Source organism: Nycticebus coucang, chromosome 5 (assembly GCF_027406575.1).
Source record: "Nycticebus coucang isolate mNycCou1 chromosome 5, mNycCou1.pri, whole genome shotgun sequence".
Classification (NCBI taxonomy): domain Eukaryota; kingdom Metazoa; phylum Chordata; class Mammalia; order Primates; family Lorisidae; genus Nycticebus; species Nycticebus coucang.
The window spans coordinates 44,068,212-44,089,640 of NC_069784.1; the positions used below are offsets into that span (position 1 = coordinate 44,068,212).

Below are 21,429 nucleotides of genomic sequence, written 5' to 3' on the forward strand. Positions count from 1 at the left end.
ACCCGAGCCAAGCCTCTGCAACATCTTGAGCGAGTGTGTTCCCGGCTGCGGGGGAGTGGACCGCTGGGGCTGACCTGCGCCCCACCTCCTCCGCTCCCGGCCCTCACCTGGTGCCCGCTGCCCCGCAGGCCAGCGGCCCGGGCCTCCGTCCTCAGTGGCCCCCGCCCGGCCGTGAGGCGGGGGGCGAGGCTGCGGGCCCTGCAGGCCGCATCTTCCCCTGGAGGCGAAGACGCCGGCTGGGCCGTTACCATGGAGACGGCGGAGGCCACCTCCCCTCCGAGGCAGCCCGCCTCCCCGCGTCCGCTCCGCCGGGGCCTCTCGCCGCAGGGGCGGCGCCCGACGAGCGCAACCTACACGGTCGTCAGACGGAACGTAAAATAAGCAAAGAATGAACGGGGAAATGAGAGGGATATAAAGGGAACGGGTCTACGCTAGGCCGCCATAGCTACGGCGACAGCTGTGGTTTTGTGCCAGGCTGGAAAAGACAGGTGCAAAGGCCCCAGGCCCGCGGGGCGGCGGGGCGGCGGGGCTCGTCTCTCGCCCAGCCGAACCGGGCCGGGCCGGGCCGGGCCGAGCGGTGACTCAGCCCGCCCAGAGCGAGGCGAAGGCAGCCGGGCCTCCCGCGGCGCGCCGCCCTCGGCTTCCGCTTTCCGGCCTTCTCCGCGGAGGCAGCTCCGCCCCTGGGCCGGGCCTCCCAGCCGCGCCTCGGTCCCGGCGCCGGGGTGGAGGGGCTGGGGACACAGAGCGAGCCGCCCCGGGTCACACACCAGGTCTCGACTTGAAAGTCGCTTTCTCGGAAATGACTTTCCCATCGAGCCACCTAAAGGAGGTCGGTCCTGCTATTCTGATCGTTCCCGGCTCATGTCTACGTAGCACTTTGCGTTTCATTCAACATCGGTTTTCCCCAGTGGCCTGTATGGGCTCAATGAGGTCGAAGACCCGGACCTTGCACGAGCCTGGCGCACAGGTTCTCAGTATCTGTTAGATGAACTAATGTTTGCTGGCATTTACGCTGCCCTGGGACGAAAAGCCTGGCAGGCTGCGGCTTAATGACTCCCTCCCCCGCCCCATCACCTCTGTGACTTTAGATTTCTGGTGACAAGGCTTGAGGGAGTCACAGGAGACTTTCCCCAGATTAGAATTAAAGGAAAGTGGCAGCGGAGACTGTTTCTAGATTAAGAATTCAAGCAGGCTGATAGAGGTCAAGAGAAAAGAAGGATTGGGATTGAGCCCTTTAGTATCCTTAGTATTGAAGGATATGTTAAAGGGGTTTCTGAGCCACTCTATTTTTGCCATTACTGGAACTCTGGCCCCTACAGGTCATTCTCACCTCAAGAACCTCTAGCTTGCCTGCAGCATGAATCATTTGAGTCAGGGAATGCCAAAGACGGTAATAGCTTCCACTTGAGAAAGCCTAAAAGGCGGGGAACTAAATGTTTTACAAACATTTCTTATACTCTGTTAAATCAGCACCTAGGAGGAAGTTAACTCCATTTTACCGACGAAGAAAATAGATTAAGATAAAAGTAACTCCCACAAGACTAATTCTTAAAAATTATTTCACCCAGACTTATTTTTGTACATTATTAAATACATTCCTTCTGCTTTTGTTCCGTGATAGTTTTTCCCCTTCCCCTTAGAGCTAAACATTAGGGTTCTGGTGGGCTTTAAGACAAATGGCCAACTTAAAAAGTAAATGAATAACAAATGAAAAAGTCATTTAGAGCACATCTATTTGCTTTAAAACCTAAATTACATTAACAGCAAAAGCATTTAATTTCCTTGTGAGGTAGTGAACGAAAGAGCTTGGTTTAGGGGTGTGTGGAGGAACTGAATCACTTAAAGTCCTTATGAGAGAATAGGGGTAAGTAGCAAACTGTTTTTCAGGAGCCCTGTCAGAAAACCTTCAGTGCTTCTAAGGCAGCCACTAACAGGGCATTTGAACACAGAACAGCATCCAAATCCCTGCTTCCACTAATGAAGTACATGATCCTAGGCAATTTATTCAAACTAACAAGCCTGTTTTCTCACCTGGATTATGGAGATAATTACCTTCCTAGTAAAGGCTGTGAGGATTAAATGAGATTCCCTTGTATGAAGTACCTGGGCTGTGGCATACTCAAAAAATGTTAGTTCCCTTCCTTGATCAGATCAAGGGCTGCTGTGGACAGGTGCTTAATGAAGAGTTCACACAAAAACTGATGAGGAAATCCATTTTGTTGTATCACGTAAAATACATCAAAATGACATCTGAAAAGTCTATTCATCTGCATTAATACTCCGTGTATATCACCAGAAAAGTGTTAAATGGTCCTCTTAATTTAAGCAACAAGATACATAAATGCCACGAATGTCAAAGGTAATTATTTTTCTTCCCCAAAACTAACTACATCTCAATATGGATGGAATTTCCTCCAGACATCTTTAGAAAGGAAAATTTCAAGATTTTCTAAATTTTTTGTAATAACGGGATAGAGAGAAGGGCAGGGATCAGTACCCTAAAAACAGGTTCCAGGTATCTAGGATTCACATGTGCTACTCATTTTGTAATGAAACACGAGTAAAGGACAAATCAGACTTTGTTTATTAAAAAAATACTTTACAGGAAAAAAAAAACCTCTATGCATTCCATTGTCCTATTTTACAAAGAAATAGCTTAACAATTTAACACACTTAGACAGCTACAAAAAAGCACTGTTAAAAGGATTATTATTCACACAAATTTAGATTTAAGACTATTCATTAAAAACCTTTTTAAAACACTTGTTAATGTCAATAAACAAACTAAGGCCACACAACGCAAATAGTCCGCCAGGCAAATTATACATTTCATCTATATGCAAAGACCTCTTAGATAAATTAAAGCCACAGGAAAAAAAGTCATAGCTGCCAATCAAAATGGAGTTTAGTCACAGAAAACACTATTACATGAAAATTTACAACATGTGATAGTAATACATAAGTATTTCTTTAGAAAGAATTGAAAAGTGCTATATTTTAAGAGACAGTGGTCTCAACTACATGCACAAGTGGATCCTAAAAAATGGATGAAGAAAATGGAAGGCCATAATATTTATGGAGAGACATTTGCTTTTAAAGCAACCACCTTTCAAGATAAGAGTAAGACCCTTACGTGCTAAAGAAAAACATGTACTGTGCATTTCCTCTACTTGCATGGCCAATAAATACAGCTACAACCTGTCTTAAAAACATAAAACTTAGCACAAACATCAACATCTGGTATGTGCTAGTGAAAGGTTCTTTTTTAAAAACCTGTAGCAATGATAAAAATAAACAAAATCGTCCTAAAAATATAAATGCAAATAAATTTTTAATGGCAAATACAGATGAAAATATAATAGGCTAATATTAATGATCAGGAATATATTCACTAAGGGTTTTCATGGATTTTGGAGTCTTGTTCCTATATTAGTTTTCATTCTAAACAATAACATTTATATAGGGAAAGGCAATAAAAGAGTTTCTCCAGTCATTAAAGTGTGACCTTTATGCCTATTAAGACTGATGCAAGACATTTTTTCCTAAGGTTTAGTAAAGAATTCATTTAATAAGGTTCTTTTTCCCCCTGTAAGAGTTTGTAATATTAGTCAATTGATATTCCAACTGTCTCTAAGGGGAAAGGGCACTTTTCAAAAGTCTTTAATTAAAAACAAAGTACCAGTTAAAAAATTCTAAGTACTAAATAAGCAAATTAAAAATACAATTAAGTCTAGGAATTCAGTTTTAAAGAATTAAAAGTTTGGGGGGACTAATACGCAGGTTTTTATTATTGCTTTATGAATTTGGACTACCTCTTTGTATCATAATCCTACTCAGAGCATATCTTGGTAATCAGAAAATGACTTCTGGGGCAAGGGGAAGACTTTAATCCTATTTAATGGATACCGTAAAATCACTCTATTTAACTAAGTTAGGAATATTCATTTATTGGGTCCTTTCCATAAGCACATTTTAAAAATATCCCTCTGCTCCACAAAATACTAAAACTTACAGCCACATTCTGCAAGTAATCTCAAGAGTTGGCACAACAAATAATATACCAAAAAGGAAGATCAGCTTAAATTCCAGTTACAACTTCACTGCCATCACTACTTTACAAACCAGAAGACGCCAGATTGCTCCATGCCTCACTCCACCAAACCAAGTAACTTTATGATTTAGAAAAGTTGTGATCATTTGCATCACTAAACTAGGATATAGCTTTGAAAGCAGTAAAAAACTCAAAAGGTCTGCTTTTATAGTCATCAGTCTTTAAAGCATGCTATTAAAATCTAATACTCACTCACATAGGACATTCAGGGTTTCCAGATACATTACTAGCTAAATGTTTCTCTCCATTCTATTGCAATTCTAACATACAATGAATTTACTAGTACATGATTTCAAACATTTTTATACTTTTAATGTGTTTATATTGGAGGTGAGGGTAGAATGTTTTATAAAAGGAAAATAGGGATTTGCTTTTGATTGTAGGTCTTTGCAGATCCGCTGGTTCCTGAGTGATTAAACACAGTGCTGGCTGTCAGGAGACAGTCTCCTTGTTTATTAGCAATGACCAGCTTAGATGACAGATGACATCTGCTGGATGGCAAGTGGGAGATGGGAAAATTGGATCTTGGAAGACAAGAAAAAAAACTTTTTGCTTAAACAACCTTGCTCTTCATGATTATTTTAAAAAGCAAATGTTGCCTGAGAAGAATTTTACTTTGCACAGCCTGGTAAAGCTCTATGAAATTCTTCTGGACAGAAAAATAAAAACGAGATACGCAAACCCACACACTTTGTGATTAACACTCTCCCCCCAAAATAACAAAAACACCCTCAAAGGCAGGTCCCTTATAAACTAGTCTTGATAAACTAGAATTTAGCCTAGAATTTATACCCAAGATTAAAAACACCCCTGCAATAATCACATTACCTTTCATACCATTCTAATTACCTTATTTACAAAGATAACTAAAGCCAACATCACTTCCAATTCATAAATGGTTTACATTAAAATGTTTCCCTATTTGTCTTCATCCTTTGTAACAGAGAATACATACATATACATATATATAAAGAATAATACAGATTCTAACTAATCACTGCAGTATTTGCTGTTGGTTACTTTTCTATCGTTTTACACAGTGACCTCTATACTTTGCTAATATGCATTTAACTACACAACAATATTGCACAAAGTAATATTTATATAAGATTTAACCTATTTCAGAATATTTTAGAAATAATTCATATTTGATATTTCAAAAGATGCAGCTAAGTTTTCATGGTGACAGACATAATAAAGCAGCAGCATCTTTTTTTTTTTTTTGCCTATGTTAATGTAAGTATTTCAAATCTCACCATCCAGGGAAAAAAAAAATCTCCAAATTGCACTGTAACCAGGTAGATACAAGAATCTGGTCTTAGGTGTGGAGAGTACTCTTCCTTTAAGAAACAAAGGCCTACTGTTATTAACTAAGAGAAAGTATAATGTGTATAGTGTTAACATTCTAAAATAATACAAAGTTAGGACCACATTAGCTATATGAACAGTGCCTGTTTGAAAGAAAAAAATTGAAATACTCAGGCACTAAGCATTAGGCTACCTGAAACTCTAGGATGAAGCCTAATGCCGTGTTCCTTATAGAAAATAGCAACACAGAGTAATACTAAAAAAAACCCAGGTATTCACCAGTTAAAACTGTGAAGTGTCTCAATAATAGATAGTTAATCATGAAGAGGTTGATGCCAAATACAAGAATAGTTTACCCTAAGTTTGATGTTCAAACTATGGCAGCCTCATCAGAAAGACTCATATCATTCTCTAAGTTTGATTATTTGTAATCAGTTTAGGCAGCAAAAGTACTCACACAAAATGTGAGGATGCTAGGATGCTAGAATAGAGTATCATGTCAACATTATCTCTTTTACTCAAAATATCTTCCATAGTTACCACATATTTTAGAATAGATTAATGAACCGTGGATAATTAATGACCAAGGACTATTCATCTTTAGATTTTTTTTTAATTGAATATCCACTGGGCTTTAAATAACATACAAAAAAGACAGTTTGGATCAGAAAGTGCTGTGCTTTCTCTTTTGTTAAGAAACCAGAGAGCCACTGAATTTTCCTTAGAAACTACTTGTTCTTTGTGGTTAGAACTAAATAATTTACTTGCCCATACACCAGATGCAGGAACTCTTTCCTGCAACCTATGCCATTTTTACTATAAAAATTGCATCTGTGCCATAAAGACATACAAATCCTAAATCATAAATCTGGTGTATCATAAAAACAGCAAATATGGCAAAAGACAGGCAAGATAAAATTAAGGGAAGTGAATAATTCACCAAATAAGAATCTGTTATTCAAGAGAATTCTCATTTTGATTTCAAGAAGAGATTGAAGTGTTACCTCACACCTTAAAAACAGAAAGTAGCAGCAGACCCACTATTACATACTGTACTAACGGGATAAGATACAACTCTTAACTTTGCATAATCTGTGTAAAAAAGATATGCTTGACATTTGTGGAATGTCATTTCTCTTTATAGAATTATAGGCAAGATTTCTCCGATAAAACTTAACTTAAGCCAGTTATAAAACTATAACTTCACATCAAAATTTAAAAAAGTTAAAAAATGTGTTTGAATATGTACATATCACACAGGAGTGCCTGAATGTTCTTGCAGATTGTGTTGCTGGTCAGAGTCCAGTCTACTTTCCACTTTCAAAACTGGAATAGGCTGAGTCTTCTGATCTTGCTGTACATTAAGTTCTGATGAAGATGGGAAGGGTGTTGAAGCAGTTGTCAGAAGCTGCATCTCTGTGCTTGTTTCTTCGGATTCAGTTTTTATCCTCACACACTGGGAGGGAACTTCTAATTCTCGCTTTCCAGTTAAACCACAGTCCATGTTAGAATTGCCTTCTGTGTTTTGAGTGGCTTCCACAACAGGGTGGTACTGTTTAAGTCTTATATGCCAAGCTAAGCTGCATACTGCTGACACTGTTTTGAACTGATGAATAACATTTCTAGGGATGAAGTAGATATCATTGTCGCAAAGCTGAATTCTAGCATAACGAATACCTTCCCGTCTCATTTGGTTTAGTTTAGCTTCATCCACCCACTGTACACACTACAGAAAGAAAAAAAGTTACATGAAACTTTAAAATATGTAATAATTTAGTGAAATGAAATGTAATTAGCACAAGAAAATAGTAGAGAGGAAATGTGTTACGATGACAAGTAAAGTAATACTCAAGGATGCATAACTTGCTAAATATTCCTATAATGCTTGGGAGACATTTTTCCTCATATTAAAGTCAGGATGGCCTACAGAATCATTTAAATAAGTATCTCAGAATGCAGCTACATATCAATATTCTTTGCCACATCTAAGGGCAACATTTTATCTCCCTTTCAGTGTCATGTCAACAAGTAAAGACTGCCCAGAACTGAGGAGCCTGGACCCTTTCTCCATCCCAGACCCATATGGCATCCCAAAGGTTGAAGAGACCTCAAGCATTCTGCTTGGGAAGCTCTGTTTTAATAATTTTTAACACCCTTCCCACTAGCCTTTGATAGTAATAAAATTAAAGTCACTATGCAAAATAAAATAGGTACAGATACTTATTTCAAGTATCTTACTCAAAGGGTAATAAAAAAAGTTATTACCTGGGAAACTGGGGGTTCATGAAGGTCTAACTGAAGTCTCTGTACAACATCAGTAAAATCCTCAGCATGAAAACAAATCACATCTTTGGTTATGCGAGGTTGGTCACTCCTAAGATTAACAAACTAAGTTTTAGAGATAAGCATGTCACAATGAAAAATGGCAAATTTCAATTTTCTTGTTCCTGGAAATGCTACTACTGGCAAAGAAATAAACACACAGATTCTAAGGACTAGGTACACTATTTTCAAAAAATAAAAGTAATAAAACAAAAAAAGATGAAAATCAGATTGTTGCAAAATTAAAACAAAGGCTAAAAAGAATAATTTTATTCTAAATTAGTTGCATTTATAATTTTCTCACCACTTTGCATCTCTATGTCCTGAGCTTTGTTAAATTGGGCCCCAACTTTAGACAGGTGCAGTGGCTCACACCTGTAATCCTAGCACTCTGGGTGGCCAAGGCAGGGGGATTGCTTGAGCTCAGGTGTCTCTACTAAAAAAAGGTATCAGTGGGGAGGGTAAATGAACATAAAATAGTGCACCACTATGGAAAACAGTCTGGCAGTTCCTCAAGAAATTTAAAGTATAGTTACCATATGATCTAGCAACTCCACTTCTGGGTATATATCCAAAAGGAATGAAGGCGAGGACATGAAGATATTTGTACACCCATATTCATAGCAGCATTATTCACAATAGCCAGGGGAAAGCAACCCAAATGCCCACTGATGGACAAATGGATTAACAAAATGTGGTATATACACACAACGGATTATTACTCAACCTTAAAAAAGGAAGGAGCTATGAAAAGGAGAGTTTGAGGGTGGCAAAAAAAAAAAAAAAAAAGGAAATTCTGACATTTCCTACAACATGGATGAACCTTGAAGACATTATGCAAAAAGAATTAAGTCAGTCACAAAAAGACAAATATCGTATGACTATATTTATATATAAAGTACCCAAATTCATAAAAACAGATGGGGAAATGATGGTTACCAGAGCCTGGGGGTAAGGGGAAAAATGGAACTATTGTTTAATGGGTACAGTTTCAGCTTTGCAAGATGAAAAGGTTCTAGAGATCTGTTTCACAATGATGTAATTATACTTTACTATTCAGTTTAAACATGATTAAGATGGTGAACTTTTTGTGTATTTTATCACAACTTAAAAATTGGTCCCCAATCTTTAAGTAGAGCCCACATTTTCTTAGATGTTAACAAACCTTGCAGTTGCATTCCATTAACTTACCATTCACCAAACTGTACAGCTTTCAAAACTCCAACAGCAGCCGTACTCTGCCAGTCAAACCCCTGACCTACATGATCAGCATGAGCTCTTGTCCTATCTTCAAAGAGGACTTCACGGGGTTCGCTGGTCCGAGGTAGGTACTGGAGATTTTTAATTTCATTCATTGATCTGGAGTTGATGTGGTTGTAAAGCAAAGGGAAAGCAAGGAAGAAAGAGCCCCCCAAAACTTATCAATAACAATAAGGCACAGAATACCAGATTCAAATAAGATGGGAGCTCAAAAGGGTTAAAAAATTTTGATCATTAGCATTTAACATACTATACTATCGTGCTTAATGTGATTAACTTCCCCTTCTTATAGGTCATAATAAATAATCAGCTATAGCTTAGATTAGGCTCAAATGTAGTATTTCTACATTAACAACGGAAAATGTAATTCAAAGTTTAAGGCTATATGCTTCTTTATCTTCAGTCATCTTGATTTCCAACCCTCAAAACATTTCACTAGAGATCTGATTTAAGTTGGCAAAGTAAGTATCCATGTGATCTCTTTCAACATTAAAATGAAAGTAAAAGGCTTCAAACTCATAATAGGAGGAGAGAGGATTATATGAGGGAATGAATGAGTATATAAAATGGGCCATGGGTTGATATTATTAAATACACAAGGAGATATCTTCCGCATTTTTATATGCTTAAAACTTTCTACATATAATAATCTAAAGGTGGACAGTAAAGGAATAAGAAGCAACAAAGGAAATAAATTAGTGAATAAACAATAATCAACAAACTTCTACAAGATCGAAAATTACCAAAGTCTTAGACTAATAAAACTGAACAGAGAAAATCACAGGCCTAGAATATACAAGAAGGGATAAGCACCCAAACAGACAGATCAACCCAGTAGATTTTGGAGAGGGCTATTTCAAAAAAACAGCCAACTGGCACTCTGGGAGGCTGAGGCAGAAGTCTGAGACCAGTCTGACATTCCAGTGAGCTATCATGACACCAATGCACTCTAGCTGAGGAGACAGAATGAAGCAAAAAAACAAAAATAACCAGCCAAGCATAATAATGACAATAACCCTTGCAGGTAGAAACAGAGACAAGCATTTACCCCAGGGAGTAGACAATGACTACCCATGCAGCATCCACTCCTCTTCTTTATTCCCCTTGACAGACCTTGGTTTTCATGGGGTATATGAGCCTACGCTATACATGATGTCATTCACAAGCTCCAGAGGTTTTAATAGATCATGATGAGTCCTGGAAAACTATGATAAGCTCATTTCCCCTGCCAGTGACTGATTTCAAAAAGACATGAACTGATTCTGGCTAATAATAATGAAAGGAAATCTGCTGAAGAGACTTCTGGGAAGTTTCGTAGCTCCTAAGAAAGAAGTACAAGAGGGGCGGCCCCTGTGGCTCAACGAGTAGGGTGCCGGTCCCATATGCTGGAGGTGGCGGGTTCAAACCCAGCCCCAGCCAAAACCCACAAAAAAATAAATAAATAAATAAATAAATGTGTTAAAAAAAAAAAAAAAAAAAAAGAAAGAAGTACAAGAGAAGACAGTCTCTTCCTCTACTAGATACAACCAGATCCAGATTGATGCCTGGAACTGCTGTAGCCATCCAGCAATCATAACAGGAAAACAGTGTGAATACAAAGCCTAGGAGGATCTTGCCTCTAGACTAGACCAAGAGAATGATAAAGCAGAAAAGGAAAAGGATCTGGTTCCTTGATAACAGCATTGAGCCACTGTCCAGATGAGCACCTAGAGCCAACTTCTCTGGACTTCCTGATACAGAATATAACAAACATTTTATTTTATGAAGCAGTTTGAGTCAAAATTGCCTATACAAAAACATCCTGGTAAACTTTCAGCCAAAAAAAACTACATTTTCTCTGAACACATTGAACTTGCCATATAAATAGAACATAATCCTCTGATGTCTAAACACATCATTTAATGTCCTCTTCTATGCCTGTTTACTCTAAATTCAAACCTACCTGTTAACGAGCCTCATCAAGAAGTAAACAGAACTCTCTAGGCCAAAGCTCTATCTTAAAATATGAATGGGTCAACTAAGAATTACTAGATATATTTGAAGATAGCAGACTGAAAGAGAAAGACCAAAATAAACAATGCTAAAATTTAAAAATTCAAAAGAAAAAGTTAGAAGACAAAATTCAAGGGGCCAGGAGTGGTGGCTCGTGCCCATAATCCTAGCACTGTGGGAGGCCTCAGCAGGTGGACTGCCTGAGCTCACAGGTTTGTGACCAGCCTGAGCCAGAGCAAAACCTCGTCTCTAAAAATAGCCAGTCGTTGTGGCAGGCACCTGTAGTCCCAGCTACTTGTGAGGCTAAAGCAAGAGAATTGCTTGAGCCTACGAGTTTGAGGTTGCTATGAGCTATGATGCCACAGCACTCTACCAACGGAGACAAAGTGAGACTCTGTCTCAAGGAAAAAAAAAAAAAGACAAAATTCAAGTAAATGTCTCAATCAAAAGCAAAAAGATAAATAACAAGAACTATGAGGATAATCATACCAGTAGCTGAATAATAGATTCCAAAAGAAATGAAGAATTACCAATTAAGCAAGAAAAATACCCAGAAAGGACATTTAAGAAGCCTACCAAACAATAAAAAGGATGATTAAAAATGGAATGAAAGACTGAAATAAAAATATATCACTGTGAAATTTTAGACTGCTAATGATAGAGGATCCCATAAGCTTACAGACAAGAAAAGAAACAGGGTACCTACAAAAGAATAAAAATTATACCAGCATTAAGACTTCTCATAAATAATATTAGATGCAGGAAGCCATAGAGTAATGCTAAAAACCCTTTTAATCATATTTAGTGTCAGAAAAAGAAATTTTCAACACATAATGACTTAAAATACTTTCCTTTTCCTAAAATTTAACTTGAGAATTTGCTCAAGCAAGAGAAGGAAATAAACCTAGGAAGACAACAACCACAAAATAATGCAGAAAAGCATGAAATGGGAAGTCCTAGGTTGTTGGATTGTGAACTAAGCCTTCCACATTGAGGCAGAATACAGAGCTTCAAAAGATTTCCATGGGCTGGGTGTGGTGGCTCACACCTGTAATCTCTGCTAGTCAGCAGGCTGAGGTGGGAAGACCACCTGAGCCCAGAAGTTTGAGGTTATAGTGAGCGAGGATCATGCCACTGCACCCCAGCCTGGGTGACAGAGCAAGATCCCGTCTCAAAATAAATGAATAAATAAATAAATAATTTTTTTTAAGTAAATAATATTTTTCTTTAAAGATTAATGTGTTAGAGCAGACAGCATTAATAAAATTCTGGAAAAAATTTGAGGCTACAATAAAATTACAGGATGCAAAGTAACTACCAACACCCTAAAAAAAAAAAGAGGTTATAGAAGAAAGCCATAGTCATGAGAAAGTCAGTGTGGTTCTAGAAAAAAGTAATGTATCTTAAGCAATAAACAGAAAAGAATTTATTTAGGAGATGGTCAAGAAAAGTTTATCCCCCCCCCTTCAAAAAGGGCAATCAGAAACTGCAAGAAAAGCAGAACTTTTTTAAAAAGCATGATTCACATATAAAACTTTTAAAAATGTGGCATGATTTTGAGTATCTAGATGAAATATAGGCAAGAAAGATTCTTTTATATAGTCTTCCTTTGAGTGGTAACACAAAATTGGAACCTTACAGTAAGAATTTTTAGCTTACTATCTGCATCTGCAGTAAACACAGATACCTATAATATTACAGATGCCATTTCTTGGCTTTCAAATTTTAGAATCCACCTATTGACAAAGCATATAAGACTTGATTATGATTTTAAAGCAGAATATGAATCAATCTCAACCATGTGTAAGTATAGCTGACATAAAGAACTAGCAAAGAAGACAGTAAAGTAGAAGTTATCTAACTAATCAGAGAATAAGAGAAAAGACTATCATACCAACAAGTCAAAACCCTGTCAAAACTTTTGGGAAAAAAAAAAGAGATTATAAACAAATGTTTTTGCTTCTAGTAAAAAATGTGTTTGCCCCTGGGAAGAAAAAGAGGACAGGATTTTTCATTATAAGCTCTGCTATAGTATTTCTTTTCTTTCTTTCTTTTTTTTTTTTTTTTTTTTAACTATGTGCATGTGTTTCTTTAACTCTAGAGTTCAAAAAGCCAAAGATCAGCCAGGCACGGTGGCTCACGCCTGTAATCCTAGCGCTCTGGGAGGCAGAGGCATAGGCAAGAGGCAGGTGGACTCCTGAGCTCACAGGTTTAAGACCAGCCTATGCAATAGCAAGACCCCGTGTCTTAACATAGCTGGGCATTGTGGCCAGGGCCTGTAGTCCCAGCTACTCGAGAGATTGAGACAAGAGAATCACTTATGCCCAAAAGTTTGAGGTTGCTATGAGCTATGATGCCATTGCACTCTACAGAGGGCAACAAGTGAGACTCTGTCTCAAAAAAAAAAAAGAAATCGGAAGATCAACTACAACAGCAGTGCCCTTGGTAAGTGAACTACTTCTCACATTTTTATTCTACCATTTTCAGCAACAAGAAGTTCTCATTAATACAAAAAGATAATATGAGTATTTACATTTTGATGAATTCACTGTAATTCAAAGTGCTTTTGAATGTTTCACTTAAGAACATTTAATACCAACAGAAATAAAATTTGATGGCAACTTAAGACTATTGGAGAAATAATAGATTATTAAATAAATGATGTTGGTACAGCTGCCTAACTACTAGGGAGAACATGTTAAAATTTCTCCCTCTATACCAAAACCAATTCCAGGTAGATTAAATAATACTGAAATCACAAAAATATTAAGAAAAAATGTAGGTGAATAATTTTAATACTGAAGAGAGAAGGCCTAACACTACTACTAAAGGAGAAACCTCAAAGGAAAAGATACATACATCTGTCTACATATAAACAAAAACTTCTGAGTAAAAAACAACAAAAATTTAGAGCCAAAAGAAAAAGAAAAATGTGCAACAGAAGAAAACAGAAGGTTAACAATCAGAATATACATGGAATTTTTACAAATGAAAAACATTCAAAAGAAGAAATAACAAACCCATAAAAGAAAAGCAAATTAAAATGAAACATTTTTGCACAATCAGATCAATAAAATTAAAAAGAATGTTAATTGAGAGTCTGAAGAGGCTCGAAGCTCATAGCTCAGTGGTTAGGGCACATACACCAGATCTGGTGGGTTCAAACCTGGCCCGGGCCTGCTAAACAATGACAACTACAACAACAACAAAAATAGCCAGGTGGTGTGGTAGGCACCTGTAGTCCCAGCTACTTGGGAGGCTGAGGCAAGAGAATCACTTAAGCCCAAGAGTTTGAGGTTGCTGTGAGCTATATGACACCATAGCAATCAACTCTCTGTCTCCAAAAAAAATAAAAAAAAAGTTGAAGAGTTTGAGGAAAAGGGCACTATCTTACTATACAAATGGGGTTATTAATTGGTATACTCCCAATGGTCCATTAGAAATGTGTATATTTTTGACTCGGCACCTGTAGCTCAAGCTGCTAAGGTGCCAGCCACATACACCAGAGCTGGCAGGTTCGAATCCAGCCTGGGCCTGCCAAGCGAAAATGACAACTACAACCAAAAAATAGCTGGGCGTTGTGGTGGGTGCCTGTAGTCCCAACTACTTGGGAGGCTGAGGCAAGAGAATCGCTTAAGCCCAGGAGTTTGAGGTTGCTGTGAGCTGTGATGCACCGCACTCTACCCAGGGTGACAGCTTGAGGCTCTGTCTCAAAAAAAAAAAAAAAAAAAGAAATGTGTCTATTTTGAGCCTTTAGGAATTTCTACTAAGAAAACAAACACCCATATGCACAGATACATATCTACCAACATACTTCTATGTGTAATCAGTGGTATACTGTACATGCTTAATACCTGGCTTGGGGCGGTGGGAAAAGGTGGCAGATTCATAGCTGATCTGCTGATTTCTGTGTATAAATACTCCCAACTTTCCAGCTATTAATGTGCTATCACTCAATGTGGAAGTAGAAGGTAATGCTAATAATGGCTCCCATGAGCAGGTACAAATCAGCTCTAGTGCACCACTGCCATGTTTGTCAAAATACTGTTTATATTGAAAAACTGGAAACCATTTACACTAAGAAAGAATTAATCAAGTAAATCCTTATACAACCACACAGTGAAGTACATAGTCATTAAGAAGCGATACAACAGCATCTTAATATAACACATCAACCCTAAGGGAGAAAAATTTCCAGTTTTAAAGTAAAGAATGAGTTCATTATTGCACAAAGAAAATTTATACTATGAGTATATATGAACTAAAGGGTTACAATGCCTAAATGTGTAGGAATATGGCCCCATATACGGAGGGTGGTGGGTTCACGCCCAGCCCCAGCCAAACTTTAACCACTACAAAAAAAAAACAAGTCAAGCATTGTGGTGGACGTAGTCCCTGTTACTCAGGAGGCTGAGGCATGAGAATCGCCTAAGCCCCAAGAGCTGGAGGTTGCTGTGAGCTGTGACAAGGGTAACAAAGTGAGACTCTGTCTCTAATAAAAATAAAAAATAAAACTTTAGCCCAATATGAACTACTAAAGCTCTATACTAGACTATAGCATTGGCTCCATTCAGCAAATACTGGACACTATTTTGTGTCACAAGGACACAGATGAATGGAACAGTTCATGTCCTCAAAGAGCTCCCCTCAAAGAGCTCCAGTAAAAAATAAAAACACGTGAACAGACGATTAATGAACGGGATGTTGTTGACACAGAAAAGGGAACAATTAATCACCCAAGGGAACAAAGAAAAGTTTCACATACAAAGTAACTCCTAAGTTAAGTTTTGGAAAACTGTATTAAGAGTCTGCTAGGTAGAAAGGAAGGTGGGGGATACCATTGTACGTAAAAAAGAACAGTACATACCATACCATTTGTATGTAAAAAGAACGATACAAAAGCAAAATGTTATGAAAGACCAAGGCTTGGAAACTGAATTCAGGATGGCTAGAGCAGACTTAGAAGCAGACACATCTGAAGAGGTACTATTGGGGCCATAATAAAGATCCTTACAGACTACACTGGAAAGTTTGATCTTTTATCCTGCAGACGGTTAGGACCAAGGTTTTAAGAAAATAAAAATTAAATTTGTTTTTTAGAATGATGCCTCACCCTGGATGACTATGTTATGAATGAGTGGATCAGACTAAGGAACTTACAACTAGAAGATCTATGGGACCTCTTCAAATAATCTAGATACATGGTCTTCAAGCTGTGGTCAGGTCTGTAGCATTTTCATAAGCAACCAACTGAATAAAAAGTGGCTTTGCTTATTTGAGAAAAATAATGTTTACCGTCGTCTTTTGAAGGGTGACTTTGGCATATCTGCTGTAGGGATCATCTGCTCTCCTGGCCTTACCCACATTATAGGCCCATCATCACTTTGGGACCTACACTGCAGTCGGAGGCTGGAGAGTGTACCCCAGGGCAAAGTCATCTAGAAATCAGATGAATGAGTTACATTAAAAAAAATTGTACATTATTTACAAATTACTCCCACCCATTCAAGTGAAAGTTCTAAAAAGTATATTTTGCAAGTATATACAAAGAAATAAATGCTATTTGCACAGTAATTTAGATAAAAAAAATAATTTGGGTACTTTGTAGCAGTACTTTTCTAGTATATGTGCTGCCAAAGCGAGCACAATGTAGCAGTACTTTTCTAAACATTTCTATTCAAAACATTGGATAAAACTTTAACAGGCAATGTTAACACTCTTCAATGTAAAATATCCACTTAAGAAATGATAAGAACTTTAATAATCTGAATTAATACTCACTTTCAGAAATGGTGATTCCTCTAACATATCAAGGAACTCTGGGAAATAATCACCAACTTCTTCATCTACGGCTCCAACAAGACTTATCTGCCGCATAGGACCTGCTCGGTAGGTGCCACAGCAGTATGTCCTGTTGACCTGAGATAAAAAGAAAGAGAGGAGAAAATGGACCAAAGTACACTATAATATAAAGTAGGAGAGGGTATTGTTTCCAATGCTGCTGTATCTTCTATATACTAAGAACTTAATTGTCTGTACCTTGGATGAAGTCAATAGTTAGAAAGAGACACCAAAGCACACTGACAAATACACTGATACATTTGCCATAAACAGAAATTTCAATGTGCAAGTTGGCTTATAGTCCCAACATCTCAAAGAAATATTGACAACATTAAGATAAACTTCTCTAAGAATGATGATTTTTGAACTTTGTAAATACTTTAAAGTATGATCTTTATTTAAGAAGAAAAACCAGAACAAACAGTAAAATTGGCACAACAGGAAATAAAAAAAGACCATGGCCGGGCAATGCCTGTGGCTCAAAGGGGTGGGGTGCCGGCCCCATATGCTGGAGGTGGTGGGTTCAACCCAGCCCCGGACAAAAACTGCAAAAACTGCAAAAAGAAAAAAAAAAAAAAAACCACAGCCAAATTAATCTCCCATATTCATTTTGTATTCCCTAGTTTGAAAGTCTTCATTTCAGGCCAGATACCAAAGCTGACCATTATCAAATCCAATCTCCCATTAATACTGTATAAGAGCTTCCACTTTTAGGTGAGCTTATCTTTTTCTCTATTTAAGTCAAACTTATTTCTACCTCCAATGATTTTTCTCTTGAATCTGCCCAACTTGGAATGTCCTCTTTTCTGTCAACCCAAATCTTATCCATCTTTCAAAGATCAGTTCAAAAGTTCTTCTTTTCCAGAAGTCTTCCCGGTCACCCTCCACAATCCTTCCCTTTTCTAAGGTCTATTACCTACGAGCACATAAACATTTTCTCTACATCAACTCGCTCATGAATCTAGGGCATACCCTATAGAAATTTGCAGCGTAGAGTATCCTATCTAGCATTTAAATCAGCGGTTCTCAACCTGTGGGTAGCGACCCCGGTGGGAGTCGAATGACCCTTTCACAGAGGTCAACCAGGACCATCCTGTATATCAGATATATACATTACTATTCATAACAGTAGCAAAATTACAGTTATGAAGTAGCAAGGAAAATAATTTTATGGTTGGGGGTCACCACAATATGAGAAACTGTATTAAAGGGTTACAGCATTAGGAAGGTTGAGAACCACTTATTTAAATGGAATCTACCTATTAATTCCATACAAATGATTCTACTCAATTAATTTATGTTTTTATCTTATCCTACCTTCAATTTAGAATAAAGACTTTTCCAGGGTAGAGAGATTCTGTGTATAGAAATGGACTAGACCAGAAACACTGGATTCTAACCAGAATTCCCACCTCAGATCCATTATCCAACACTTTCTACTTTAACTAAGCTGCAAATTAAATTGAAAAGCCTAACATATATAGCTTTACCTTTATAAAAGCAGGTTTCTGTTGAAGATTCAAAAAAAATTTTAAAGGACCAAATGTTACTGTTTCAAATGCCCCCTATTTTGTTTGTTTTTCAGAGACAGAGTTTAACTTCGTTACCCTCGGTAGAATGCCGTGGCATCACAGCTCATAGCAACCACAAACTCTTAGGCTTAAGCAATTCTCTTGCCTCAGCCTCCTAAGTAGCTGGGACCACAGGCACCTGCCACAAGGCCCAGCTATTTTTGGTTGTTGTTGTTGTTGCAGTTGTCATTGTTGTATAGCTGGCCCGGGCTGGGTGTGAACCCACCTGCCTCAGGGCATGTGGCCAATGCCATAACCACCGTGCTATGGGCACTGAGCCCACCTATCTTGTCTTAATAGGAAACAATCTGCATAAATGACCACCTGATATTTCACAATTAGTGAAATGACCACCCAGTACAAAATTCTTCACTATTAGTTCTTCAGCATTTTTGGAATCAACTCTTTTTTTATTCCCATAAACAATTTAACATCACCCTCACACATATACATATACACAGGAAAAAAAAAATCTTGAGATCTTGTTCTCAAGAAGCAGAGGGATTTCTTAATTCCTTGCAAATCCATCCCCTAAGATCATTGTAGGCAATCCTTAAGAAGCAAGTACCCAGGCCAGAATTACGTTGCATGTATTTGTACGAATTACCGTCCCTAAGTTTTGTATGACAGCCATACTATTAAATAGCCAGAGGAGACAGCAAGGAAAAGAGGACCACCATAGGGATAAGGAAGAGGAAAAAAGGACTCTTTTTAAAACCACTATTCAAACATTGCTAAGCCAATCATCCTAAAATAACTATAGAGTTAGCCTTCAACAACAGTTCTAGGAATCATTTACTTTCAGAAGTACTACGAAATACCAGTCTCCCCACTCCTCCCCCCCCCAATATTTCCCACAACTATTTCCCATTATCAGAAATTCCTTTACCTATTCCTTTACTAATCTGCACAGGGTAGTGGCATTTTATAGAAGAATGTCCTGAAGACCTATCAGAATTTAAAGCTCCAGAAATTCAAACCCAATTCTGAAAAAATACAATGCCATATCTGCTAGCTTTGAGATTATGCAACTCTTAATGCATTATTTGAAAGAAATCATGTTACTTTAAATTTGATACACAAAGTGAAACAGTATTTTTATATCACACCACTCCAAGCTTATTTAATTTAAATTTCATTAAAATTCACCAGCATTGAAATTGAAGACATCCTAGAAATGAAAACATTGGCCGGGTACAGGTGCTCATGCCTGGAACCCCAACACTTTGGGCAGCCAAGGCAGGAGGATTGCTTAAGCCTAGGAGTTCAGACCAGCCTGAGAATGTAATGAGACCCACCTCCACAAAAAAGAAAAAAAAGAATTGCAAACACCAAGGATAATAAATATGTGATATGAATAACTATAAAGCATCTTTCCCTTTTGGAAAGAAAAACAAAGTAAACCTCAAAGAGGGGAAGGAGGGATCGACATAAGAAAAAGAGAGGATGTGATCACAAAAGATAGCAAACTTTCATGACCTCCTAATCTTGCCAAGGTCAACGTGTTTATTTTCATCTACATGCAAAGAAAGCTGCTCATCTGACGAGGATCTTCAGGGTCATATTTATGTGTGAGTACCCAGGAGTGCTGAGGAATTAACAGTGTTCAATTTTTATTTAGCAGCCAAAGCACCATCAGGTAAATAAATATGCTACATAATACCAAGACTAGATTTTAAGAGCTGCAATGTATAAGGCCTATCTGGAAAAAATGTGGCTAAATTAGAGAAAGTCTTTATTATAAACCACAAACTTCCTGTTTTCATTCCTTTACTTACAAGAAATTAGACCTCTGGCGTTCCTTTACCTATGTCTCTTTCTCAGTATCAGTCCCCTCCTGCTTTTAGTGCCCTCTGCATTTAGCCTAGACTTCAAGATTTATACCCTTTCATAAAAACACACTCTGATATGCTACCCAAATCCTTCTACCAGCCAGCCCTGCCTGCAAACCCCAAGCCTGAAACATTCTAACCATTTAGTTCTATCTCTGGGCTATTCCAATTCATTTAAGCTCATTTTAAAATTAAATATTCTGCATCTTGCCATCACCTTGATATACCTTTTCCACATCAAAATTCTACTCCCGCAATATTCATCTGTATTTCCTGTCTCTACTGCCTCGCCTTACCTTTTATTCACATTTCATATGATTGCAATCAAGCTTCTGCCCAGGCCATTCACCTGAAACAAATCACTAATGACCTCCTAAGAGCCAAATTCAAGGAGTGTTTTTCAGTCATCTGCTTCCTCCTCTCAAAAATGTGGTTGTTGCAGAGTTGGCCCAGTTCTCATTCAACATATTATCTGTAGGTGGTTCCAATTATACTACAGCTTTAACTACCACCTGTACCTCTACTAAATTTCATAGCTACAACTCTAACTTAAAATTATTCCTCAGATGGGTGCAGTGGCTCATGCCTGTAATCCCAGCACTCTGTGACTGCCTGAGCTCAGTAGTTCAAGACCAGCCTAAACAAGATTGAGACACCCCACACCCCACCCCGTCTCTAAAAATAGCCTGGCCTTGTGAAAGGTGCCTGTAGTCCCAGCTACTTTGAGGCCGAGGGAAGATGAGCCCCAGAGTTCGAGGTTGCTGTGAGCTATGACACCACAGCACTCTACCAAGGCCGACAAAGGGAGACTCTGTCTCAAAAAAGGAAAGAAAAGAGAAAAAGAAAAAAAATTATTCCTCAGATTCAGACTTTTACATACCATTGCCTCCTGGACAGCCCACAGACATCCTCAAAACCTACAAAACTGGGCTCATTTTCTTATGAGGTTCCCTTCCACCCCCAAGCCTGCTTTTTTTTTTTCTTGTGTATTTGCTGCACCAGTTAATGATTTTCATTCTCAGTACCCAAATCAGGAATTAACTCCTCTTCCCCATCCCTTAAATCTCAAAATCTATCCTTCTAAATCTACAGCACCACTCACTGCCTTGCTTCAGGAAATAATCATTTTTCACTTAACCATAAAACCCTCTTAATCATTATCCTCACTTCAGGATTCCCATCCACAAGAGCC

At 38.1% G+C, this 21,429-nt stretch overlaps 2 protein-coding genes across 7 annotated transcripts in view; both read right to left on the reverse strand.

Annotated features, from left to right (window-relative positions):
- Positions 1-386, reverse strand: part of PHTF1 (putative homeodomain transcription factor 1) — a 59,589-nt gene extending 59,203 nt beyond the window's left edge. For all 6 annotated transcript variants that reach the window (XR_008380097.1, XM_053590929.1, XM_053590932.1 and 3 more), the window contains exon 1: positions 108-386. The gene's annotated coding sequence lies outside the window, so the exon portion shown is untranslated. The remainder of the gene's footprint in view (positions 1-107) is intronic.
- Positions 387-2,561: 2,175 nt separating this feature from the next.
- RSBN1 (round spermatid basic protein 1) overlaps positions 2,562-21,429 on the reverse strand; it is a 62,858-nt gene continuing 43,990 nt past the window's right edge. Inside the window, exons 3-7 of the mRNA XM_053591683.1 lie at positions 16,775-16,912; positions 16,289-16,431; positions 8,933-9,100; positions 7,685-7,793; positions 2,562-7,145 (exon numbers count right to left, since the gene is read on the reverse strand). Of these exons, the coding sequence (XP_053447658.1) occupies positions 6,672-7,145; positions 7,685-7,793; positions 8,933-9,100; positions 16,289-16,431; positions 16,775-16,912 (1,032 nt within the window). The 3' untranslated portion in view covers positions 2,562-6,671. The remainder of the gene's footprint in view (positions 7,146-7,684; positions 7,794-8,932; positions 9,101-16,288; positions 16,432-16,774; positions 16,913-21,429) is intronic.